This window comes from Palaemon carinicauda, chromosome 6 (assembly GCF_036898095.1).
Source record: "Palaemon carinicauda isolate YSFRI2023 chromosome 6, ASM3689809v2, whole genome shotgun sequence".
NCBI classification, from domain to species: Eukaryota; Metazoa; Arthropoda; class Malacostraca; order Decapoda; family Palaemonidae; genus Palaemon; species Palaemon carinicauda.
In genome coordinates this window covers 28,830,549-28,858,120 of record NC_090730.1, presented here as the reverse complement: position 1 = coordinate 28,858,120, position 27,572 = coordinate 28,830,549, and the positions used below count along the sequence as shown (strand labels likewise).

General features: G+C 43.2%; 1 protein-coding gene across 3 annotated transcripts in view; it reads right to left on the bottom strand.

The window, feature by feature from the left end:
* The window catches only part of LOC137642537 (1-acyl-sn-glycerol-3-phosphate acyltransferase delta-like), a 171,490-nt gene that overhangs the window by 86,757 nt on the left and 57,161 nt on the right, over positions 1-27,572 (bottom strand). For all 3 annotated transcript variants that reach the window (XM_068375173.1, XM_068375175.1, XM_068375174.1), the window contains exon 2: positions 20,710-20,904. In XM_068375173.1, the coding sequence (XP_068231274.1) occupies positions 20,710-20,899 (190 nt within the window). In that variant the 5' untranslated portion in view covers positions 20,900-20,904. The remainder of the gene's footprint in view (positions 1-20,709; positions 20,905-27,572) is intronic.

The following is a 27,572-nucleotide window of genomic DNA, read 5'->3' as shown; positions in this document are numbered from 1 at the left end:
TCTCCTAATAAGGAGCAGGGCGACACCTGCCTTGCCTACTCCCCCTACCTTAACATTGACCTTTATTTAGGTTGTAATTAAGAGATTGGTATATTAAGGATTATTAGTAAAACACTCTTAATTAAATTATTCTACTTTTATTTCAGTTCCTTAACTTTTTGTGTATTTCCAAGCTTATGGGACCGATTCTCTGTTACTATTTCACGGAGCGACACAGGTTGAGCCCAGAAAAGGGATTTTGATGAAGGAAAACTCTATTTCTGGGTGAGGGACCTGTGTTGCCCAGTGAACCCACCCCCCTTTTTTCCTCACCCTAGGCTGGCCCAAGCTTGGGGTGCTAGTAGGAATGATGGGAGAAGGATGGGTAGTGGTAGTGGTGGGGGGGGGGGGGGGCACTAGCTGTAGAGAACGACACCTCGTAGTAACAGGGGATGTTGAGGAGGGAGAAGACTATATGTTGAGGAGGGAGAAGACTATATGTTGAGGAGGGAGAAGACTATATGGTAAGGAACCTCTGGTAGTGGTTTCACACGCCCCAGTTATTATACCGACACCCTATAAGGGTGAGCGAGCTGGGTATATTCCTGGCATTCCATGCAACTTTTTTCTCTGGTATATTTAGCAATATTTATACCTTAGAAATGGTGCTTTAAGGAGCATTTCACTGGGCGACACAGGTCCCTCGTCCAGAAATAATTTTCCTTCGTCAAATTCCCTTTAATAGAAAGCTATTTTTTTTTCAAAGATAATTAGCTATACAGAAGCATATCATGTATTCCTAAAGAATATAAATAAAAAAGGTTTAAAATTCTATCTTGAACATTTGGAAATACTTTTAATACAGCTTGTATCGCATAATTTTCCTAATCCAGGTGGAGGAAACAGATGTCTCACACTAGTTAAAGACCTGGAGTGTAGTCAAACAAGTCTGTAAAGAAATGCATATACACAGTACTGTATATGCAGTTTATATCTTAGAAGTTTCTAGTACTCCACTACTCCTAAGAGATGCAGGACGTGCATAATTAAGAGTCAGAAATATAAAGATGCGTAATTAGCGAGTCAGATGTTTATAAAAATGACAAATTCGTAGGTAATTTGTATTTTTCCTAACTATACAAACCTTAGCTATTCAATAGGGGTCATTACTTTCGACGTAGCTTTATAAAGCAACAGAACAAGCTCCTTGAGGTTAGCTGGGGACTTGCCATAAGAGATGGATCTTTGAATTTCCACCTTGGGTCTGGAAATGCTGGCAGGTTCTCAAATTCGATGTCATTGAATGACAAATCCGTATATTTATGCAAAAAAAAAAAAAAAAAAAAAAAAAAAAAAAAAAAAAAAAAAAAACACTTGACTCAGGCTATAATAAGCAACCATCGCAAAATTGCCAAGGGTTATCTACTAATGTCCACTCCTCTATGTCCGTAGCAGAAGCCTCCTTTCCTACATCCCCCACCCACTATTGAGCCTTCATTATTCGGAACAGAAGGAAGAGCTCCCACAGGACCCTTCCTTGGATACTGGAAACCTGAATCCCTACAATCAGAAGCAAGAGACCACAATTAAGGTCTTACTTGGAAGCAAATAATCAGAAGGTCCAGCCATAGCCAAGTCTGCAGGAATGCAGGAAGAGTCCACCATAGAGCCTCCCATGGAAGCTGGGTAACAGTAAGGCCCAGCGATGGCCAAATCCAAAGGACTGGAAGGAAATACTTCCACAGGAGCCTTCCTCGAAAGCTGTAAACCTAAAGGCTGAAAATATGATGCAAAAGGCAGGTGAACAGTACTTGTTCAGGCCGCACCTTGAGTGGCCTGACCAGAGAGGGATCAGATTGATGCTTCTACTATTCTAGCTATTAGTGAGGGCTGCAAATGTAGCATACAGACTGGTAACCTGCTTAGTGGAATCCAGACTTGGATCTGACCTAGGCAGTGAAGGGGTTGTAAAGATGTCCCTGTGGGAATACTACTTCAAACAACCCAAAGGTTTCCTCCTCTACAGAGTCTAGGTCATCCTCAGATCCACTAGGACCCCATTTACGAAATCCCTAACTGCCTAAAATGGTACAGTATACCAAGTCAAATAAATTGTCTGAGATCCTTGCTGGCCCTGCGTATTCAGGAATCCTTTCACCCACTTTGAAAGGAATAAAACGGCCTTGGCTCTTAGGCGTTCCACCTCAGGATCACAATTCCAAGCAGAATTGATCCCCTCCAAACAAATGGAAAATTTTTCAGGGTACCAAACCCTGCACCAATCGGCAGAATAATCACAATTCACCCAACAACAATAAAGACCCCATTTTGTGCTAGCTAAGTTATCACATGCAACCAGGATACATCTTGGTTTAATGTCAACTCATCTGTAGTAGAAAAAAATTTAAATAAAAAAACCATCATTATAAAACTCACTTCAGAAAGGGTTAGGAAATCTCCCATAACTTTCCTATAATGTAATGACCAGCAAACTATGAGATAGGCTCAACATGATTAACACTTGGTAATTATGTAGTATTGGATTCCCTGTTCTAGCACTTCACAGGAAAAGTTGTATTGGATTCCCTGTTCTAGCATTTCACAGAAAAAGTTGTATTGGATTCCCTGTTCTAGCATTTCACAGACAAATTTCTTGGAGACCACAAAGTCCTTCAACACCAAAAATAAGTTTTTCCTTTGTCAAAACTCTGTCGCTGCTGGGGTTAGGTAAGACAGACAAAAGCTAGCGTAATATTGGTGCCCTTGGGTCAATAAACTCTAACCAATTAACCACTGCCTATGTGCAGTCCATTAATACCACAAATAAAGTAAATTTAATTATATCTATTCTATGTCTTGAAAATGACATATGACGAAGTGAAAGTAAGAGAAACATGACAAATTCGAAGATAATTTGTATTTTTCCTAACCATACAAACCTTAGCTATTTACAGAGGGTTACCTTTTAGCGCAGCTGAAATGGCGAGCCATTAGAATTTAACGAGGGTGTATTACCCCCGCGCTAGTTAGCGGGGGGGGGGGGGGGGTAGGGGGGTGGCAGCTAGCTACCCCTCCCCCCCACACACACAGATGAATGCTCACTTTCACTTAGAGGTAGGACTTGTCTTGGGGGACAGGGCTGGCGGGCAAATATGTGTAAATAGCTAAGGTTTGTATGGTTAGGAAAAATACAAATTATCTTCGAATTTGTCATTTGTTCCGTAACCGAAATACAAACCACGCTATTTACAGAGGGTGACTTACCCCTTAGGTAGGGTGGAAAGTCCCCAGCCATACTGGCTTTGGCTTTACCCGGGGACTCAGAATCCGAGTGAGTCGCACTCGAGAAAAGGAGTCCCTGCACCTCACAAGTTCCTTGCTCCGCAAGGAACCATGTGGCCTATGTAAGCTTGTGTGTGAAGGAAGAAGTGTGACCCGTCCTAGGCAGTTGACCTGGAGTTCCTGGACCGGAACATGCCCCCCCCCCCCCCCTTTCCTTTGACGAGTCCGAGAACAGCATCAAGAATGTGGGGAAAGGACGAGAATATCCACTACCATCAAGAGGCTCCATAGGTCAACACCCATTGCAGGTCTAATAGTTCCGCTGGTCCCATAGGGGCCAGGAAGTCCGGTTAAACATTGCCTGAAGCCACCGGAACTTGGATCACCCACACATGGAACTTATCCTGAGGCGACCGTTCGGACTATAGACGGGTCAATGAGGAAAGGAGAACTAGGAAACGTTCCAAGGTAGGGCTGAAAGCTCTGCTTGACTGAGAACAGGTACTGCGACTCTCCTCAGTCTTGCCACAGTCAACCGAAAGTAAGGCTCGGAGGATGTAGTAACAGAATATGGCGTCCCCAGGTGGTCACCCATCCAAGTACCGACGTTGCTTAACCTCGCTGGACGGACGAGAAGCGGGGTTTCCAACGTGGTAAGGCCGTTGACTCAATATCATGGCCAGATACTCCAGATGTTGAGGCAGAGGAAGAGAAGGCTCCAACTAAAATACCATGAGCCCACACTCATGGTAAGCATCCGGAAGCTTGTCCCGGCGCTGAAGAAGGTCGAACCCGAGCCTACCGGAGTTGACCAGCCCTCCAAACAGCAGAGGAGGCGGAAGCCTGCACCTGAGCGGCCAAGAGGAAGGCAGGGAGAGTTCTCTGGGGAAACACACCTGCTATGCCACGGCGGGATAGCCACACTGCATCATAAGCAGGAATACTTGCAGTCTAGGCTGAATTCGACGAGCACCCTGGAAGATGGATGGAATGGAAACTGAAAGTACCCGTCCTTCCGATCCAGGGTTTAAGGAGTCCTGTCGCCTCGTTACCAGTCTGATCGATTCTGCTGGTCTACGCTGGCCGAAGTTTGTTCGACAAACTTGATCAGGGCTGAGAGGTCGACTACGGAACTCCCCTCTCAGATCCTTCCTTACAAGAAAGGATCGACTGAAGAGGCCGGGGGTGAAGCCGTCGATGATCCTATGGAGGACCTTCGCCTAAGGTATGGATCATTCTGCCCAACCGGGCAACTCTGCTGACGCTATGGCATAGAGGTTCAGAGACACTGAATTCGCTGACAGAGACAGCAGGCGCGATATCCTTGGCTGATCACAGAGATTGTGCGGGAATGGGCATCGGGAAGCTGTCATTCGGATGAGTAACCTTAAGCATCCTCCCAGCGAAAAACCTGCAATCCTAGAGTTCGTGAACTTCTTTTAGGACTATGCTCCCCCGGGGGAGTCTCCCGTGCCATCTGTTCCTGACAGGAGGAAACTGCAATTGGACACCTTGTCCCAGTTGTCGTAGCCGATAACTTAGGCCGACTTGGTTGGAAGAAAAGGGCGCTGGAGCCCTGCAGAGTCTGGAAGAAAGCGCCTTGGAGGAGTTAAAACGGAAGTCGATTTCCTTCGCACAGCCGCTGTCTAAGTCTCTGTCCTTGGGCACAAACAAACTCTTCTCAAGGATGGAAGGGTGTCTGAGGTCGTCAACCTCCACAGATGAGACACCCGAAGGAAGCCCTCAGTCAGCGCGTCCAGATGGTACAACATCGAGCTTGTCCGCAAGTTAGATACTTAACGACGAAAGGCCAAGGTGCCTGAGCTCGAGAGGAGGAAAGTACTCATGATCTTCCTGTAGCTTCCTTGAACCAAACCTCGGGCCGTAACCGAGGAGGGAAAGAACCTGGTAAGCTCCCAGAGGAAGGGGTAAGCATTCACCCCTTGTCCGATGGAGAAATCTCGAACGGAACACGTAGTAAAAGGGTGAACAACCTCAAGAGAGAGAGAGAGAAAGACATAAGTCAAACTCGATCGCCACCCATAAAATTACGCCGTGGTGGCCTAACTGCCGAGGACTCCACGTAGATATCGTACACTACACACACAACTCTGAAAAGGAAACTTACTTATTTATATACTCAAATATAAATACAAACATGAAAACATGTTTACATATATATTGAGTAAATGAAAAGTAAGCGATTAAGTAAAGACAAAACAAACAATGGCTGCCAAGAGAGGACCAAGACAGAGACGTCTGTCACAGTCCGAGCCAAAAGTGAAAGTGAGCATTCATCTGTGTGTGAGGGGGGGAGGGGTAGCTAGCTACCACTCCCTTACCCCCCCGCTAACTGGCGCGGGGGTAATACACCCTCGTTAAATTCTAATGGCTCGCCATTTCAGCTGCGCTAAAAGGTAACCCTCTGTAAATAGCGTGGTTTGTATTTCGGTTACGGAACAATGGCAACTTAGAGGAGGAGTGGAAGTTAGTAAAAGAAAATTTTGTTGGGATTGCAAGTGATGTGTGTGGCAAGAAGGTTGTTGGAGGCATCATGAGGAAGGGCAGTGAATGGTGGAATGAAGGAGTGAAGGTAAAAGTGGAAGAGAAAAAGAGGGCTTTTGAAGAATGGCTGCAGAGTAATAGTATAGAGAAGTATGAAAAATATAGAGAGAAAAATGTGGAAGTAAAGCGCAAGGTACATGAGGCAAAGAGGGCCGCTGACCTGAGGTGGGGTCAGGGATTGGGTCATTCATATGAAGAGAATAAGAAGAAGTTTTGGAAAGAAGTGAGGTGAGTAAGGAAGTCTGATTCAAGAATTGAAGAGAATGATGTTAATGGAAGGTTGTTAAAAGGAGAGGAGGCAAGGAAAAGATGGGCAGAATATTTTGAAAGTTTACTGAATGTTGAGGATAATAGGGAGGCAGATATAATTGCTGTTGAAGGTGTTGAGGTGGCAGTGATGGGAGATGAGAATGAGAGAGAGATTACAAGAGAGGAAGTGAGCAGAGCACTAGAAGAAACGAGAGTAGGAAAAGCATCTGGCATGGATGGTGTGAGAGCCGAGATGTTGAAGGAAGGGGGTGTGACTGTACTTAAATAGTTGGCGAGATTGTTTAATATGTGTTTTGTGTTGTCAATGGTACCAGTAGATTGGGTTTCTGCGTGTATTGTACCACTATATAAGGGTAAGGGAGATGTGCATGAGTGCTGTAATTCAAGGGGTATTAGTTTGTTGAGTGTAGTTGGAAAAGTGTATGGTAGAGTACTGATTAATAGGATTAAGGATAAAACACAGAATGCAATCTTAGAAGTACAGGGTGGTTTTAGAAGAGGTAGGGGTTGTATGAATCAGATTTTTACAGTTAGGCAGATATGCGAGAAATATTTAGCAAAGGGTAAGGTGGTGTATGTTGCGTTTATGGATCTGGAGAAAGCGTATGATAGCGTTGATAGGGAAGCAATGTGGAATGTGATGAAGTTATATGGAGTTGGTGGAATGTTGTTGCAAGCAGTGAAAAGTTTCTACAAAGGTAGTAAAGCATGTGTTAGGATAGGAAATGAAGTGAGTGATTGGTTTCCGGTGAGAGTGGGGCTGAGACAGGGATGTGTGATGTCGCCGTGGTTGTTTAACTTGTATGTTGATGGAGTGGTGAGAGAGGTGAATGCTCGAGTGCTTGGACGAGGATTAAAACTGGTAGACGAGAATGACCATGAATGGGAGGTAAATCAGTTGTTGTTTGCAGATGATACTGTACTGGTTGCAGACACAGAAGAGAAGCTTGGCCGATTAGTGACAGAATTTGGAAGTGTGTGTGAGTGTGTGTGAGAGAAGGAAGTTGAGAGTTAATGTGGGTAAGAGTAAGGTTATGAGATGTACGAGAAGGGAAGGTGGTGCAAGGTTGAATGTCATGTTGAATGCATTTACTTGAGGAAGTGGATCAGTTTAAGTACTTAGGGTCTGTTGTTGCAGCAAATGGTGGAGTGGAAGCAAATATATATCAGAGAGTGAATGAAGGTTGCAAAGTGTTGGAGGCAGTTAAGGGAGTAGTAAAAAATAGAGGGTTGGGCATGAATGTACAGAGAGTTCTATATGACAAAGTGATTGTACCAACTGTGATGTATGGATCGGAGTTGTGGGGAATGGAAGTGACGGAGAGACAGAAATTGAACGTGTTTGAGATGAAGTGTCTAAGGAGTATGGCTGGTGTATCTCGAGTAGATAGGGTTAGGAACGAAGTGGTGAGAATGAGAATGGGTGTAAGAAATGAGTTAGCGGCTAGAGTGGATATGAATGTGTTGAGGTGGTTTGACCATGTTGAGAGAATGGAAAATGGCTGTCTGCTAAAGAAGGTGATGAATGCAAGAGTTGATGGGAGAAGTACAAGAGGAAGGCCAAGGTTTGGGTGGATGGATGGAGTGAAGGAAGCTCTGGGTGATAGAAGGATAGATGTGAGAGAGGCAAGAGAGCGTGCTAGAAATAGGAATAAATGGCGAGCGATTGTGACGCAGTTTCGGTAGGCCCTGCTGCTGCCTCTGATGCCTTAGATGACCGCGGAGGTAGCAGCAGTAGGGGATTCAGCATTATGAAGCTTCATCTGTGGTGGATAATGTGGGAGGGTGGGCTGTGGCACCTTAGCAGTACCAGCTGAACTTAGTTGAGTCCCTTGTTAGGCTGGGAGGAATGTAGAGAGTAGAGGTCCCCTTTTTTGTTTCTGTTTCATTTGTTGATGTCGGCTACCCCCCAAAATTGGGGGAAGTGCCTTGGTATATGTATGTATGTATACATGTCTTCCTTTCACTGGCATTCCACCTCTAGTAGTGAGTGGCAGTCAGCAGGGGAGGTTCATGGAAATAAACCGAATTCCAATAATGAAATTTATTATTTCTATACTCACCTGACATGCCTATACATGCCAACCATCTTCCCCACTGCCTCGTGGTGTCTAAAGGATAGGGATAATTTTGACTTTGAAACTGAAAAGACAAGGAGACTGGCACGTCAGGTACCTCTTAACACTAAAATGCTCCTTCCTTTACTAAGGGTACTTGTTTGCTGAAGGGGAGTTAAAGGCAAAATCTTAAACTTCTATATCTTCAGGGTGAAGTCAATTAAACCAAGCTTCTGGAGAAGGAGCAATATGAATATCAGGCAAGTATAGAAACAAGAACTTTGATTATCAAATTTCTGTTGTTTTTTCAGCTCAAACCCTGGATACTTCAACATTTCATAAACTTATGTTAACAGCTCAGTTCAAAGGTAGAGAGTGATTAACCAAAAATTTCAGAGCTTCCTCAGGTTTCCCATCAAATAAATTTTCTCAGAAAATGAGCAACTTATAAAACCAATCTCATAGGTAAATCAAGTTGATTTCAAAGCCTCAAATATTTGTGATCAGCAAAGACTGAAATCCTTCAAAACACTGTCACCTACTACAGAAGGTAATAATCAATGTAAAAGTACTACAATGTTCAACAAGGAAAATAGCCAATACATTCAAAAGAAATTATGAAAACAATATTCATTCTCTATCTTGCTCACTCACATGAAAAAGGTGACAAAGGAACCTTAAAAGCAAAACCGTATTTTACTGTAACAAGAGATGGAAGACATCACAAAATGAAATAAGCAATTTGAATTTACCCAAGTCATGAATGGTATGCCCAATTAAAGCCTCAAAAACCTAGTTAAGAAATATGCAAAATAAATTTGCAAATTTTGCACAGGTCAAAACATACCATACACCCCAAAATGAAACAATATACAAATAACATACAGAAAAAAAAAGAGACGAAAGCAAATTTCTTGAAGCAAACAGAAAATCTCAAAAATAATGCAGTTCAGCACTGAATATTTCTAAACGAAAATGAGATATAAATCTAGAAATCAGTAACTGTAAATGATATCACAAACAATATCACAAATTATTAAAAGTGATTTGTATTTTCCTAATGATACAAACCTCAGTCCTCTAATGAAAGTACATTATGATTTCAGTATAGCTGGAAATCGGTGGTTAAAATTTACAAAGTGTCAGTACATGTAGTTACTGGTGGGTGGCACATCAGCCCACTAAATAGCCACTCTGACCTTCACCAAGGTCTTCTGGGATAGTTTAGACTGCAAGTGAAACTTAAAGGACTCAGGTTTTTATAGTTATGAAAAATATAAATATTTTGAAAATTTGTAATTTGTTCCTACTTGAACACAAACCATTGTCCTTTAAGAGGAGTCATATCCTAAGAAGGAAGAAAGCCCTATAACTATAATAGATGGTTTAAACCCTGGGATGACAAGACACTCAGATCTGGTAGAGGTGCTGTTTTGTTGACTCCTACCACCTCCTAACACTTGAGGATATCTTTTCATGGGTTAGGCTAGGTTCCTGTCCATGGAGACAGTGGGAGAAGAACCTCTATCCTTAGAAGGATATGTCACATTATATGACTAACTGAATGTAATGGGTTTTACATCCTACCCATCCTCCTTCTCAAAAAGGTGTCACATCCCGAGTTTTCTTTGAGGGCAAGGCTGCTCGAAGCTCTTCATAAGCATAGACAATTCCCACCACAAGGACAGATCTGAGAACTTCAGTCTAAAGACCTGGTTCAAGGCTGCATGATAGCCTTTCACTGCAGACACTGTGAGACTGCGATTAGTTTCTCCTGAATAAGGTAGACAAGGAAATCCGCTGTCAACCTAAAAGGGGCTTCGAAAGGATAAGTACCATTTCTCTGGCAAGAATCGCCGATAGTGACCCCCTTTGCTTGGTCGACTGCTGTAGAGAACTTTTGGAGGTATGCAGACATCTCACAAGGAGTTCCTCACAAAAAGCTTTTCATTCGGAGATGATGGATAGTCTCCATCCGTGAAGAGCCACAGATCTTAGTTAGCTGTGGTACCTATGAGGGTGGGGCTGGCAAAGCAGAATTGACCACAAGGGATGTTCTTTTGGAACTTGTCAGGAGCATCAGCAGGTCTGGGTACTATTCTGCTTGTGCCCATTTGGGAGCCAACAGGGTTACACTGAGACTAGGGTAGTAGCGCCTTGTTGATTACTTTTTGAATCAGGCAAAATGGCAGAAAAGCATAGATATTGAGGTTATACCACTGGTGTTGAAAAGCACTCTCTAGTGCTGCTGATGGATCCGGAATCAGTGAGCAGTAGACTGGGAGCTTTTTGCTGAGCTTTGTGCCGGTCATGTCAATTGTGGGGGAACCCCACAGTCAAAAGTCTCTTCAAACTAGAGGATGAATGGACCACTCCACTGACAGCTACAGTGTGCTGTCTAACTCCTAGGAGTCTGTCTGCTTCATCAATTCACACAGTAAAGTACCTCCTTGTTTGCTGATGTATGCCAATATAATTGTTTTTGCTCATCAATGCTACTGAGTGACCTATCACCTGCTCTTGAAATGACTGCAGTACCATGAGTGCTGCCTTCATTTCTAAGAGGATGATGTGCAGACAACTCTTCTTCTCTTACCAAGTTATGTTTCTCAGGTGTACACCCCCATCCCTCCCCTTTAATAAATATGTGAACAGAAACATTTCTAGAGAACTCTTCCGAAAAGCCCCTTTCATGAGATTCTCGTCCTCCATCCACCATGCTAGATCCTCCCTTACTTCCTGGTTGACAGGAACTAGCTGTTGGAGGGAGTCAGTGGATACCAAATACGTCTCTTCAGACCCTACTGAAGGGTCTGCTGATGAAGATGAAAGGTTGCACCATCTTCCTGAGTCTATTGATGTAATCGTCTGATGGGAATATCCTCAATGTTTTTGTAGCTATCATCATTCCCAGGTACTCCATCGTCTGCTTAGGCTTGAGACTAGACTTCTTACAATTTAGCACAATCCCTAAATTGTGGCAAAAATCAATGAATCAGCGATTGGTGTAGAAGCTTACCACAGAGGACAGTATCAGGCAGTTGTCAAAGTATCTTAGCAGACGTATGCCATTGGCAAGTTCCCAAGCTGACACGAGTGAAAACTCTAGTGAATACTTGGGGGTGGTTGACAATCCAAAGCACAGGACTTTGAACTGAAAGACAATCTCCTCTTTCCAGAGGATAAAATGGAGGAACCAAACTGATGGATCGATGGACCGGGTTCTGAAAGTATGCATCTTTCAGATCCAGAGAAAGAATGAAGTCATTCATCATTACTGCTGCTCATACAGTACTCGCCATCTTCATCTCGAATTGAGTCTGCAACACAAACTTGTTCAAAGAGAAATGGTCGATGTCCAGTCTTCAGGCCCAGATGTCTTCTCCACTAGGAACAGAAGGTTGTAAAAGCATGGAGATACTTCCCATACAATCTTTAGTGCTCCCTTGTTCAACATCATCTTCCCCTCTAGATGAAAGGCAAGGTTTTTGTCAGAGTCTGGTAGATAAGGCATATGTCTTAAGTGTCCAAGTGAGGGGAGGATTAGAGACAATGAACAGGATGCAGTATCTGTTCTGCAGGACTTATTGTCCAGTATTTGTCACTATGCCACTGCCACTTCACTTATTGGTTCACCAAGCACACAGCCCTTGCAGCAGTCTGAGAAGAGGATTGCCCTCACTAGCACTCTCTGGCTCCTATCCTACCTCCCCCTCTCTTGGTTTAGCAAGGCCAAGATAAGGTTGAAATGGAGGAACGGTGTCCAAACTCCTGCGAGAGGTTGCATCTGGTGAAGGAGCTGAACTTGACCTTGGAGTAGCTGATGATTCCTTCAGGGGAACTGGCACTGGCATTTTAAGAGATTGTCCTTAATAGGCGCAGGCCTTTACAGGACACAGCTCATTGGAGAAGGGAGTCCTGACTTGTATTCCTCCACCTTTCCTTTGTGTTACCTACTTCTCGAGCAAGGAACAATGCCTGGCTCTGCCGTACTGAAGAATTGAGAATTGACAGCACCTTTCTATGTCGTAACTGTCTTGCAAATTTGGAAACTACCAAGTTCCTGCACTTAAGAACCCAGTTGGCCCGTTGGTTAGCAAACTCGTGTTTTGGCTCTCGACAGGACCTGGTCCGCAAACTTCTTACTTTTGAAGTTGCTCAAATCCTAAGAGTAAGCAATGTCTGTAACAGTGCCTAAGCAGTTGTACAATGACGTAGTCACTTGTAGGCTGGCCATGGAGGTGGCTTCCATGGTAGCAGACTCAGAATGAGAAGATTGTTCTCTCGCTCCCTAACCTCTCTTCCCTGAGGTCAAAAGTCAAACTGATATCCCTGCATCAACTGCCATGGGGGAAGGGCTCGATCCTTCTGGAAAATAGAGCCTTCTCTGGTGTGAAAGAGCCAGTGGCAAGCTCCTGTAACACCTGCTGGCCTTTTAACAAGTGCTTGGTCCCAGAGATTTGGTCATCCAGCTATTAATCACTTCTTCAGCCAGCTCTGACCATGAAAGTTCTAGCAACAGTTTAAACTTTTATGGGGTTCCACAGCGCATGCCAATCAATGTCTTGCTGTCCTTTACTGGAGCCTTGGACAGTTTGCCCTAGTCACTGAACTCCTTGATCAGCTTTAAAACCTTGACAAGGATGATTCCATTTCTGGGTTTTCTGCTTTGTCAAGAGTGGTTCCTGGGTTTAATTGCAGGCTCAATAGTCTCTCTCAATTCTCCGTCCCATCGAGGGCGAGGGAGTTTACTTTGTTCTGGAAGGGTTGGATCTCTAGTCCCATAGACTCCCTGGACCTGGCACAAGCCTCGGGTGACAGGGACCCCTATACCACTGAAAGACTTATGTTTTTACGTCAGGGCAACCCTTGCATAAACTCTCTTCAGGGATCTGGAGAATACACACACAAGGTGGTGCACAGAGATCCATAATACCATCGATGTTTGCGTACCTGCAATGATCTCATAGCTCAAGATGACATCTTGCATGAGATCTCTTTCTCTGAGGATCACACTTCTATAGGGGAGCACAAGTAATCCTTCATGTGAACTGGTGAACTCTCACCAGGAGAGTACATGCAAGCCAGAAGGGATGCCAAGTTATCATTAACAGTAAATTGAACGCGAGCAGTTGACCACATACAGTATGGTCCGATGAGTGGGCATAACCAGATGGGGGCGTGCAAACTAGACTGCCCTAAGATGGGAAGTGCTTACTAGAGACAGCCCTAATAGAACAGGAAGTGCAGACTAGAAACTGCCCTAATAGGGTATGAAGTGCAAACTAGAGACTGTCCTAATAAGATAGGAAGTGCTTACTAGAGACTGTCCTAATAAGATAGGAAGTGCTTACTAGAGACTGTCCTAATAGAGTAGGATGTGCAAACTAGAGACTGCCCTAATAGAATAGGAAGAACAAACTAGACACTGCCCTAATATGATAGCATGTGTGAACACATGAGCTTTCACACCTCTTAATGCAACCAGTGCCTGGTGTGTGATCACTAACAGGTGGATATATGTGACCAGAATAGCTTGCCTGAACTGGTGAGAGTTCATCTATATATGAAGGTGTGCACAATGCATTAGTGCAACTAGAAGAGCATACATGAATATTCAAGCAATCGTCAATCGAAGATGGTACTTTTTTGTAACCCATAAAGCATGTAGCAGAAGACGAGCTCATGTGAATCGTTAATCTCCTTTCCACAGGTGACGGCAAGTGTCAACATACAGTATGAGTGATCACAAACTGAAAAATTCATTACCATAGGAGAGTGAGCGCACATAAGTAGATGAACGCCTACTAGTAGATGAGCATAGGTATAGATAGGTGAGAGCATTTTATCCAGAAAGCTCTTTAACTGGTAAAGGCTAGCACCCAGGAGCACGCTCGCAAGATCTCACCTTGTGCTTTGAAGATATATCTTGTCCTCTTCAGCAAGAATCGGATGAGGCGAGGGCACACATTTTCCCAGCCGAACGGGGTTCCCTTCCAAGGCGTTGTCGTCTTTTCATCTCTGAAGGGCGAGCAGTTAATGGAGAATACAAAATAGATTGAGCTGGAAAGAGAGGGAGAACGAGGGCGATCAATTAACTGCATTGTTCTTAGTCCTGGTATGGATGGAGAGATTTGCATCAACTTCCTTTGCAGGGCAGCAGGTGAGGAAGGAATTGTCCTTATGTAGCCAACTCTTGAAGCAATTTTTCAGTGAATGGGATGCCCTCCAAACCTAAGGGAGGCCAGAGTGTCCTTATGGCCATATCCTTTGTAGTGTTGTCAAGATTACTTTGTAGCTCACTACAAGGTGAAAGAACGGGGAACAGCTTTCTCTATTGGGGAAGCAGATACGGCTACCTCCTGTGCCCTTTAGGTAGGTCCGAGTGGTCCACAGAAGGCTCGAGTAAAAAATGAAAAAAAAAAACACACCAGTCTTTGATTTCGAGGGTGACCTTCAGGACAAATTATCCAGTTTTGGCTTCCTCATCTTCCTCTTGTTCTTCTCCACTCACTGCACAGACGGCCATTCCTTACATTCTTTGCAGGGAGATGACTGCAATCAGTCATAGATCCCGCAAAAAGCACACAAAGAATGGTAATCCAAGTAGCTTCTGGTCATAAAAGCATGGCACTTACTTCCAGGGACATATGGCTAGGACCGCATGACTGACCATGGTCTCTCCATTCAAACACACACACTATCTGCAAAAAAAAAAAAAAAAAAACATATATCGAAAAGAAAAAGGTTACTCCAAGCATACATCTGTACAACCCAGTGGCTAGTAAGGATACCCAGTGTAGTGGCGAGGAGAGCATCTTTCTTGTCCCCAGCAAATAACTACCTATCTCTCATTGCAAATTTTAACAACCGAGTTACAGCTGCGCTGAAATCATACTTCACCAAAGGCCAAAGGTTTGTATTTGCGGTTCCTTGCATTTGGAGTATATAACACAGACAGTTAATAAATTTGACAATACTTTAGATAAATCACCCATATTACCTACTGTACATTGAATAAATTACACTGATATGGTCAGTTGTTGAGTTAACCAGCTAATGTTAAAATCAACAAAGTATGACAAACCACTATGATTGGTATTTATAGACTATGAGAAAGCTTTTGATTCTGTCTAAACTTCAGCAGTAATGAAAGCACTTCAACGACAATGAATAGATGAATCTTAGGTTAAAACACTTGAAGATATCTATACAGGAAGTACAACAACCATGAAACTACATAAATATAGTGAGAAAATCCTGATTGAGAAAGGAGTTAGACAGGTAGATCCGGTCTCTCCTAAATTATTCACAGCATCCCTAGATGTTTTCAAGAATTTAGATTGGAAAAAGGTAGGAATAAACATTAATAAGGAAAACCTTAACAACTTAAGATTTGCAGATGGCATAGTTCTATTTTGTTAATCAAGAGAGGAATTGCAAAAGATAATAGATTTTGATAAAGCAGACCTGTAGAACTGAAAATATGAGTGAAATTAAGGTAATGTTCAATGAAAAAGCAGACACAACAAATGTGTTATGGACAAACCTCTAGAGATTGTTAATAAACATACATACAGTGAACCCTCGTTTATCGCGGTAGATAGGTTCCAAACCCGACCGCGATAGCTGAAAATCCGCGAAGTAGGGGCACCATATTTACGTATTCATTTAACATGTATGTTCAGACTTTTAAAACTTTCCCTTTACGTAGTACTGTTAACAAACTACCCTTTAATGTACAGAACACTTAATGCATGTATAACAGTACCCTAAACTAAAACAGGCACAAATATTAAAGGCGATTTTATATCATGCGTTTCCTAAACACGCCAAAAAGCAAGATAAAAAATGACAAACAATGTTTTGTTTACATTTATCTCTGATCATAATGAAGAAACAAACGCATTTACACATCTGTGTATAGGTTAGTTTTTGCATCGATTATATTGATTATATGTTGATTTTGTTATTACCAATGTTTTACTTAATTTTTCTTAGGACTTCCAGATAAATGAAATGAATGCCATTTATATAATGTTTTTCTTTATGACGCCGCCTGAAACGGAAACCTTCCATTCGTTTACTGTAAGCTCCATATTCGATCGTAATAAACAAACAAAGGCATTAAACGCGCATGATGAAAGTGATAAATAATAATTTTAAAAACTTTTAGTAAACATGTTATTACAAATATTATCTACTGTATCTATATAAAATCCTACATACGCAGCAAAGCAGGAAAACAATTTTTTTTTCTTTTTTTTTTGGCGTTTAATCAACAATAACAAACTGCCGCTAATGACCGAATGATAATTTACGAGAGAGAGAGAGAGAGAGAGAGAGAGAGAGAGAGAGAGAGAGAGAGAGAGAGAGAGAGAGAGAGAGAGAGAGAGAGAGAGAGAGTTGTTTTAAATGTAATAAACATAAAAATATGATAGGTTACAACATGTATATTCAGACTTTTAAAACCTTCCCTTTACGTAGTACTGTTAACAAACTACCCTTTAATGTACAGAACACTTAATGTATATACTACAGTACCCTAAACTAAAACAGGCACAAATATTAAAATGTTAGAATATTAAAGTAGTATAAAAAAATAAAGATTGTTACTGTACTCACCACGAATGAAGTTGAAGAAAAACTTGAATGATGATGGCAATGAATTTGCTGCACAGTAGAAATGATGATGATGAAGCTGATGATGTCTTCTACTGTGCAGCCAATGATAGTATTTTATGTCTCTTCAGACGGAGGTGTCTTTTCCTGGGACACCTCTTCAACTTCTTCCTGGGACACTTCTTCAATTTCTTCCGAAGGCATAGTAGCAGGAGGAACTGGCTCTTTTTTGCGAGGCTGGAAGAACATTGTGATCGGAAGTTGCTGCCGCTGCTTTTTTCGCTCGAAGAGCATCCTGTAGGGAGTCATGTCTTCATCGATTTTGTTGCAGAATTGCATAGAACGAACCATATCCTCGTCCCACTCTTGCGACAATTCTTTCAACTCCTTCGCAAGGTTGCAGAGCTTGGCAAGCCGTTCCAATGTTAAGACCGTTTCTTCGACATTTTCTTGGGTCTCTTCCTACGTTTCACTGTCTTCTTCACTGGCAGATTTCGTCAGGTCTTCGAGGTCTGCGTCAGTTAGCGGCTGGGAATGGCAGTCCAACAACTCGTCGACGTCTTCAGTCGTCATGTCACCAAACCCGTCACCTCCAATCATCGCAGCCAACTGCACAGATTTCCGTATTGCAGAGTGTTGAATCTCAGTAGGTGTAAATCCCTCGTCATCGTAAACAATCTGGGGCCACAACTTCTTCCAGCTCGCATTAACAGTAGCAGGTTTCATTTCTTTCAGTGCCTTCTGGATGTTCTGCAGGCACATGGCTATTGTGTACTTCCGCCAGTACGCCTTCAAATTGAATGTTTCATCCTCATCATCTTGGGCAGCATCCACACACGCAACGAGGTCCGCCAAGGTATTCTTCGTGTAGAGATCCTTGACCGCCCTGATAACCCCCTGGTCCATCGGTTGAATTAATGACGTTGTGTTGGGTGGCAGGAACTCAACCTGAATGCTCTCATGCGACAGATCAGTTGCGTGTCCACCAGCGTTATCCATAAGGAGAAGGATCTTAAATGGCAAGCCCTTCTCTAAGAGATATTTACTAACTTGCGGGATAAAACACTGGTGGAAGCAGTTGGAGGTCAGCATCTTAGTAATCCATGCTTTTGGATTATGCATCCAGTACACGGGAAGGAGATTCTTATTTTCATTTTTCAAAGCGCGAGAGTTTTTCGATTTGTAAATAAGCCCCGGCTTTAGCAAAAATCCAGCAGCATTGCCACACATCACGAGGGTAACACGATCTTTGAATGCTTCAAAGCCAGAGGCTTTGGCTTCTTCTTTGTACAGGAAAGTTCGCGACGGCATTCTCTTCCAAAATAAGCCGGTCTCATCCATATCAAACACTTGTTCAGGCTTGTATCCACCTTCAGTGATAATGTTCTTAAATGTCTCATTCGCGTAAGTTTCTGCAGCGGTAGTGTCAGCGGAAGCAGCCTCGCCATGCAGGGAAACGCTTTTCAGGCCGTAAGTGTTTTTGAAACTTTAGTACATCGTCTTCGTCTTCTTCAGCATGGTCGCCATCGTCGTCTTGAGGTTCCTTTGCCGCAAAATTCTCATACAAACCCAAAGCCTTGGTTCGGATGGTGTTCGTATCCAAGGCTATGTTCTTCTTCCGGCAGTCAGCAATCCAGACTGTTAAAGCACCTTCCATACGGACGATCGTTTTATTACGAGCGGTAACAACTCGCTTCACTGACCTGCTAAAGGTGATGGCAGCCATCTTTCTAATGTTCGCCTTGTCCTTCTTAATGTAGCGAACGGTGGATTCGTTCACTCCCATCAGATGGTCCTACCAGTATCAACTCATGTATCAAAAACTTGAAGCCTTACTAAAGCCTTAGAACATAACTTAGATAGTTGCAATTCAAAAAAAAAAAAAAAAGAGAGAGAGAGAGAGAGAGAGAGAGAGAGAGAGAGAGAGAGAGAGAGAGAGAGAGAGAGCATACTAAAGTAGAGGATGAATGAATGAATGAATGATTTAAAGTTTTCAGGCATCCTGACATCTAAGGTCATTGACGCCGGTAAAGTAGAGGATATTCTAACAACAAGTAAGAAAAAGAAGTGGACATGGGCAGGACATATAATGACAGATAACAGATGGACAAAATGAATAACAGAATGGGTTCCTAGAAATTGAAAACCAAGCAGGGGAAGGAAGAGAAGACGATGGCTGACTAACTACAAAAATATGCGGAAAAGACTGGCATAGAAAGACCATAAACAGATGGGAATAGGACATGTCTGAGGCCTTTGTTCTCCAGTGGACTAGCAATGGCTGCTGATGATGATGATATTGAATTAAAATTAAATAAAGTATTTACTGTATATTTCTAGTTTAATCCTTATTTTGCCTTGCATATTTACCTTTTGTTTCAAGATAAAATAATTACAAAGGTGTTAATTAACTGTGAAATTTTGTGATAAAACACACATTACAGCACATTTTACAAAATTCATAACTTGTATCATGTTCTTGTACAATACTTACAGTATGTTTAAAACATACTGCACAGAAAATATTTGAGAAACTGCACATTCAAACAATGCACATATGGATGACAAGATTCCGGAAGAATCTCGAGAAGTTCAAACAGAATTCTTCAGTCCCAAAATAGACAAGATTGTAGATAGCATTCGATTCAGCCAAAAAAATTCAACAGCCTCACACAAGTTAGAACTCCTTGAATCAAAATGCCAACATGAAAAGGGATACTTTTAAAGAAAAGAAAAGAAAAGACTGAAGGGCTTTCCAACAGATATGTAAACTTTGTTAATGGCTGACACGACAGAAGAAAATGCATACTCATCAAAATCAATTGCATGATAAAAGAAAGCTATGACTAGGAAAATTGAAATCTCAATCGCAACAGCATGCATCACAATCATGCTCTGACAATACCTTCAAGTCAGGTCTTAAGATACTAATTAGACATTTTACAGCATTATGAAGAGTCTGCTCAAGAAGCCCACAACAAGGAACATTACCAGACTGAAAGAATGAACAGTTCTGTTGTTTTTTAATGAATACCACCATCATCACTGTCTCATTTCTATGGATAAATCACTTAATGAATGGATGGACTTTTGAATAAATACTCCTTAGGCATAAACTTTATATACTGTATAGCTGCAGCAATATAACACATCAAGCTTAAAGGATATTCAAAATGGACACTGTCCTCAACCTATACATTGAGCAGCAAAGCTTAACTTGCAGAAGGGTACTTTTCTCAGAAAAATTGCCCAAGAACTCTAATTATTTCAAAAAAGGAATTAATTTGTGGGATATTTAAAAAGGATCACATTGTGCTATAACTGCAAAAAAAGTAAATGGTAAGCAATTTAAAATGAAAGCTTCACATTGCCCTACAAATAAACAAACAAAATCCACAAAATCCACTCATTTAAATGGTTATGAGCCCAAAGGAGCTCGTTATTCAAATAAAATAAATCCCTACAAAATCTCAACATAAATTACTGTACACATCTATAAAGGTAATGATACGAGCAATGAGGATAGGCTACCAAGCTTACAACACATTGACAGTGAATCTAAATATATATACTGCTCTGTTTAAGCACTAAATAACTAATAAATGAGAGATGAAACCAGCACTAATGAAAGGTTAATAATCTTTAAGGAAAAACTGCTGTCAACATTCATAACAACATTTCTCCTTTAATATTATAACATTTCAGGGAGTATCCTGAAACTTCTTTAGTTTTTTAAATGTTTATTACAATATCTTTACGTGCATTTCACAATCATTACTCTTCAAAGTTTAGTGGTTAAACAATCATGCATTTACAAAGCTGAGTTTAGAATTACTGTACAGAAATATCTACGACAAAACACAAATACATGTTACACAGAAAAAAAAGCTTTCAATTTTAACAGATTAAACGAAGGTAGTTTTCTAGTACTTACGTGACATTGTGGAGTACATAAGATAGTAGTTTAACTGGCAATACAGACTCTTGTTGAAGGGTCTTAGTGTGATATAAAGAAGGAACTGAATGGCATTGATTATCAAGCCCGAGATGAAAAATGTGACGCACAACAGTAGATGGAGAGCATACCATCGGCGAATCTCAGTAAAGTCCTCCAATTCCCACATTCTGTCTGGAAAAATAGAATGGAAAGGAAATATACTACTTGGAAAAATTACTATTTGATAAAATATTTGACCATATCCGTAACAGTCATTCCTTAAAATTCATAGAAGTGATATATACAAAATCACTTTAACTACAAAATTTACCTAAGGACCACTTAGGGCAAATTTTGACACAAAACCCTATTTATGCTATTAGATACAATAAAGTTAACTTGGGTAATCTGTTTAAAAATATCCCTTTAATACAAACAAAAAATTATTGGTACTTTATTTCATGACACAGGATTTCCCGACATCAAAATACAGTTAGCACAGCATATTATATCAATATTAATCTCTTGTAGAGATGTATATGTATTGCATTTTAACTATACGCTGGATAGTAAGAAAGATATCTTCTTAAATCAAAGGTAACAAACTGGATCAGACGAGTTAAGATTAAGTAATCTAGTTATAAAAAGAGCAAAGTGAACTGATAAAAATGAAGTCATCAACTCCCCAACATTCAACAAGATTCTGATAGCTTCAGTTGATGACATGAATAAACAATATCTTGTGTATCATTAGAATGACATTTGGTAAATGATGGGAATACTTTAAAAATATCTACTGATATGCGCAGCCTAATGTTTTCAAACCACCGGCACCTCTTTTCCCCCAGCTTTCATGCAGATTCTCTCCCTGCACAACCCAGTAATGAAAAGTAAACAAATACTAAATAGCTAACAAATGTAAATTATTCAGTGATGAACCCTTTGCATAGGAATTCTAATATTAAAAATTATTTAAAAAAGGTTAATACATACATTGCCTAAGTAATATTTGATTTGTAATACTGTACAGTATGGAATACTGATAAATATTATTACAAATGTTTAAAGTAGGGTAATTTCTATTTTTTTTTTTTAACTATACGTAAGGGAATGATAATAATTAAGTTGTAATATCACAAATTTTAAGTAATTTGTATTTTTCCTAACAGTACTTACCTCGAACTACTTTCTTAGGAGTATCTGAGATCTCCTACCAACCGACCAGAATTTTGTGTAGTTTACCCTATCTCCGTTTTCTATGCGGGGGTACCTCTGACGGAGGAATATGCGCCATGAGGCGACCCGGGGTCAGAGAACGTGCTCGCTCATGTCTCGACCTCCAGTAAGTTTCTGATGGACAGGTTCTAAGAAGTCCTGTAAGGCACTCGGGGCAGGATGGGCGGGCCATAACCCAAAAGTAGTTCGCGGTAAGTACTGTTAGGAAAAATACAAATTACTTAAAATTTGTGATTTGACCCAACACGGAGTACTTACCTCGAACTACTTTCTTAGGAGACTTATACTTTAGGAGGTGGGAGTGGCCTTCCGGACCTAGAGACTGATGACGAAGGGAAAAAAGGAACCTAGATAGGAGGCTAGGTTCTGCTAACCCAAAAATAGAAATGAGAAATTAGGGAAAAACTACGCAAAAAACTATCTTAGTGTCTAAGTAACACACCTCTTTAAAAATCCTCGGAGACGTATTCATTCACTGACAGTGTATCCCATGGAAGGTGAAGGACTCAAGGGTCATGTAGGGGAAGGGTGATAGGGGGGAAAAGGTAAGTAAGAAACCTGTGTCTCTTGGACTTACCGCCCACGGCTTCCCCCAGCTACACCTTAAATCTTTTGGAGCGCAGAAATGACAGGACCAAGAGAGAACCCGTCCAAGGATTTCTCGAACATTCCTTTAGATAGTGAGCCGTAAAGGTGGACTGCCTTGATCATGTGCCTGCTTTCAGGATCTGGCCCACTGCCATGTTCCTCTCGAAAGCCAACGAAGTACTCAGGCCCCTATGTCATGGGGTCTAGGCTTTCCCGGAAGAGAGACCCCCGAACTGTCGTAGGCTCTCAGATTACCTGCTGCAGCCAGAAGGAGATCGTATTCTTAGAGACCGGCTTCTTCACTAGTCCTGAGGAGACGAACAGACTCTTGGTCTCGAGGCGAAGTCTGGCCGTTCTCTCTAGATACTTACGTACCGCTCTGACTGGGCACAGTAGCAAGTCCCTCGGGTTGTCTGAATGCAGGATTGCTAGCACTGAGAACCCTTCAAACCTAGGGTCCCAAACAGCTGGGTTCTGAGTCTTGGCTACGAAGGTAGGCAAGAACCTGAAAGTAGCTTCTCGCCACCCCTTCGAGTGAGAGACCTCGTAAGACAACCCATGAATCTCACTAACTCTTTTTGCCGATGCAAGGGCTAACAACAAGACCGTCTTGAGGGTGAGCTCCTTGCCTGAAGCATCCAGGGGCCTCAGGTTCTGAACCGCATACCACTTCACAAATGTGGCCCACTTGGCCTGGTAAACCCTGACCGAGGATTTCCTAAGATAACCGGACATCCTAAAGGCTGTCCTCTTCGAGTATCCTTCCTTCCTCAGTAGACGCCCGATAACCTCCACATGTGTAGCTGAAGGCACTGGGGGTTTTCGTGAAACCTTTGGAAGTGGGGCTGGTGTAGCCGATCTTCTCTTACCGGCAGAGGCCACGGAGGAAGGATAGCCAGGTCTTGTAGGTCTGCGAACCACTCTCTCTCCGGCCACTCAGGGCGTTACCAAAACCAACCTTGTATCTCTTGGCTGCCTGATCCTGTTGAGAACCTGCTTGAGAATCCCGAAGGAAGGAAAGGCATATACTGTATGTCGAATCCGTCCCACGAGCGTTGGGAGTCATCTTCAAACTCTGCTGCTGGGTCTGGCACCGGGTAACAGAACACGGGGAACTGTTCGTTGAGCCTTGTGAGCTCCACCTCTGGAGGACCTTCTCGGCTATCTGTGGGTGCAGGGACCACTCCAACCCCACTACTTGCCCTGTCCTGCCAAGCCCGTCGGCTAGGACGTTCCTTTTCCCGGAATGAACCTGGCTGTGAGGCTGATGTGTTCCTTTTCGGCCCATTCCAGTATTTGAGACGTGAGGCTGCACAGCCCCCTTGATCTCACCTACTTGCTTCTTTATGTATGCCACCATGGTGGCGTTGTCACACCCGAGTGCTACCGTGTTTCCCCGGAGACGATGGGCGAACCGTGCGAGGGCCTTTTGGCCTGCTAGTAGCTCGAGCATGTTTATGTGAAGGGTCTTCTCCTCCGGGGACCACTTCCTCTCTGCTGTTTCCCCGAGCAGATGGGCTACCCACCCCTCCTTGGATACGTCTGTGAAGAGCAACACCTCTGGAGGAACGAACGCGAATGGTAACCCCTCAAGGGTGTTCGCCCTGTCGGATCACCAGAGGAACATGTTCCTGGAGTCCAGGGCTCCTGGTGGCCAAAGGTCCTTCAGTTTCCATTGGATTGGTCTCAGCTTGAGCCTCCCCTGAGGAACCAACTTGACCCACGAGACCAGGTGGCCCACGAGCCTCTGCCAGTCCTTGGCTCTCATTAGCGCACATGTCAGGAATGGTCGAATAACTTGATCCAGGTTGCTCAGCCTCTCTTGAGAAGGGAATGCCCTCCTAATCAGGAGTCCAGTATGATCCCTAGGTACGTTATCCTGGTGGTGGGGTCTAACTGGGACTTTCCCAAGTTGATGGTGATCCCTAGTTCCCTGCAGAACTGCAATAGCTTCCCTCCTTGCTCCTTTAAGACTGTCTCCGAGGCTGAAAGCAGCAACCAGTCGTCTAGGTACTGGATCAACCTGATGCCCTGCTTGTGGGCCCAGACTGATACTATGGTGACCACCCACGTGAACACCTTGAGGAGTCGTTGACAATCCGAAGCAGAGAGTCCTGAACTGCAGAGACTGGAATCCCCACTTCACCCTGAGGAACTTCCTTCTGGAGGGATGCACGGGGTCCTGAAAAGGTCGTCCTTGATGATCCAGGGACATCATGAAATCCCCTTCCCTCAAGGTTGCTAGTACTCCTTGAGCCGGCGTATTTTGCCTAAAGTAGGACTGGGCTGGGGCACCGCTCCTGCGGGAGGACCACGGGGATGCTGCCAGGAAGTGGTGCCGTAGGTGGGTTGGCCACGTCCGCTGATGGTCTCCTACGGGGAGAACGTCTTGCCACTGACAGCCTGGGCTCCAGAGTCCTTAATTTTGCCTACTCTCTTCATAATTTCCGCTACTGCCTGTAGGGGGAACACGGTCTCACCTCACACCGGCGCATTCCTCCGAAACTTTGTTTCCCGTTCGGGAAGTCTACGGGAGATCCTGAAAGGACCTTGTCCCTCCTCCTTAACACCCAGTTTGCTGACTGGGTCAGGGACTGGAAGGTAAGGGACTTCATCGCCTTCCCTTCCGAGCGAATGAGTTCTTGTAGAAGGGCCTGATTCCCTGGTACTGACAGGTTGAGAGATAGCTGGAACCCTTCCAGGGCGCACGCCCACTAGTCCAGCCAGGAGGTCACATTGACTATGTCTCGCAAGGTGTCCTCCATCATGAAGGCCACTGCTTGAGAGAAAACCACTGGTGCAGTGAGGGGTCTGTCATCTGCACTGCCCTGGTTTAACGTTGCAAAGGCTTCTTCCAACGAGCGGGGACCTGCATGACGCCCGTCTGGAACATAAAATTTCTTCTGGGTCCTCGACCCGCAGGAGCTTGAAGGACCATTGGGCTCTTCGGGAGTTCTAATGTCCCCTCAACATATTTATCGATGAGCTCCATGTCTAGTGCCAGGTCCCGCGCTAGGGCCAAGGATGGTTTCCGCTGGCTAAATGTTATCCACCATCCTCCCCAAACTTAAAGCCAATCCTGCTCTGATGACGGTTTAGGCTCGTCTAATCTGTGGTGGTGACGGATGAGAGCCAGGACTTGTCTATAGGAGGATACTTCGCCAGGGGAACATTCGGCCGTGTCTAAGAAGCCCTCTACCACTTGATCCTCCGTGTTGGCTGCATCCTCGAGCATGGATGAATCCGTGGGGGCGGCTGTATCCCTCACTTCTGGCTGGTCCGATGGAGCAGCTTCCTCCATCACAGATGGAGCCTCTGGGACGGAGGTAGCCGTCATGGGTCTACCCCCTCCTAAGGAAATCCGTGGGGTGTAAGTAGCCTGATATGCCAGCAGCTGCCTCCGATGCTTGGCTGGGGCTGACGTGGTAAGGGGTATGGATGCCATGACGCCGGGCCGAGCCAGCGGCTGCCTCCGCTGGACGGATGGAGCCGGTGACTTGCCGGGCAAGGCAAGGTAAAGATTACGTGTGCCAACGTCTACATCCGACGGGCGGACGGAGCCGAAGAGACACTGGGCAAAGATGCGGGGGGCCTCTCCAGCATCCAATGAGGCAGGCACTGGAGCGGCAAGAGCCCTGTTCGACCTGCTAGGGGGAAAAGCCACTTTGCCTCCGTCACGGATGAAGCCGTCGGGACGGAGGTAGCCATTATGGGTCTACCCCTCCCGGGGAAATCCGTGGGGTGTAAGTACCCTGCTATGTCAGTGGCCGCCTCCGATGCTTGGATGGGGCTGGCCGAAACAATGGCGCAGCTGGCTCCATCACGGATGGAGACACTGGGACGGAGGTAGCCGGCATGGGTCTACAGTGAACCCTCGTTTATCGCGGTAGATAGGTTCCAAACCCGGCCGCGATAGCTGAAAATCCGCGAAGTAGGGACACCATATTTACGTATTTATTTAACATGTATATTCAGACTTTTAAAACCTTCCCTTTACGTAGTACTGTTAACAAACTACCCTTTAATGTACAGAACACTTAATGCATGTACTACAGTACCCTAAACTAAAACAGGCACAAATATTAAAGGCCATTTTATATCATGCGTTTCCTAAACACGCCAAAAAGCACGATAAAAAATGACAACCAATGTTTTGTTTACATTTATCTCTGATCATAACGAAGAAACAGACGCATTTACACATCTGTGTATAGGTTAGTTGTCGCATCGACAGCAATCTTACCAAGTATTGATTATATGTTGACTTTGTTATTACCATTGTTCTACTTAATTTTTCTTAGAACTTCCAAATAAATGAAATGAATGCCATTTATATAACCTCTTTCTTTATGACGCCGCCTGAAACGGAAACCTTCCATTTGTTTACGCTCCATCTTCGATCATAATAAACAACGAACGCATTAAACCCACATGCTCAAAGTGATAACTAATGATATAACAAACATTTAGTAAACATTGTTATTACAAATATTTTACTTATCGTATCCATATAAATTCCTAAATTCGTAGCAAAGCTGGAAACTTTTTTTTTCCTTATGCGTTTAATCCACAATAGCAAACTGCCGCTAATGACAGAATGATAATTTACGATAATTTTAAACTGTTACGAAAGATAATTGTTCTTACCATATCCAAAATACTTTTCCTAACTTCAGTTATAAGTCAACTTGTACCCACCTCACCATATGCAAAAAAGGTAAAAGAAGAAGAAAGTACTAGGCCATTTTTAAAGTCATCGAAAAATTAAGTTACCGCTATTACATTCGATGTGACAGAGAGAGAGAGAGAGAGAGAGAGAGAGAGAGAGAGAGAGAGAGAGAGATGGTTTTAAATGTACTAAATAATAAATATGATAGGTTATAACACATTGGTGCTTATGTAATATTAACTGTATAGATGGATTGAATAAGTTAAGAAATGGTGTAAACAATTCTTTGTTAATGTATTCGTACCGCACATATTCTTGAGAGCGGAAGCTAGACATCAGCTGATGTGATCACAGCCAAAAGTAAAAC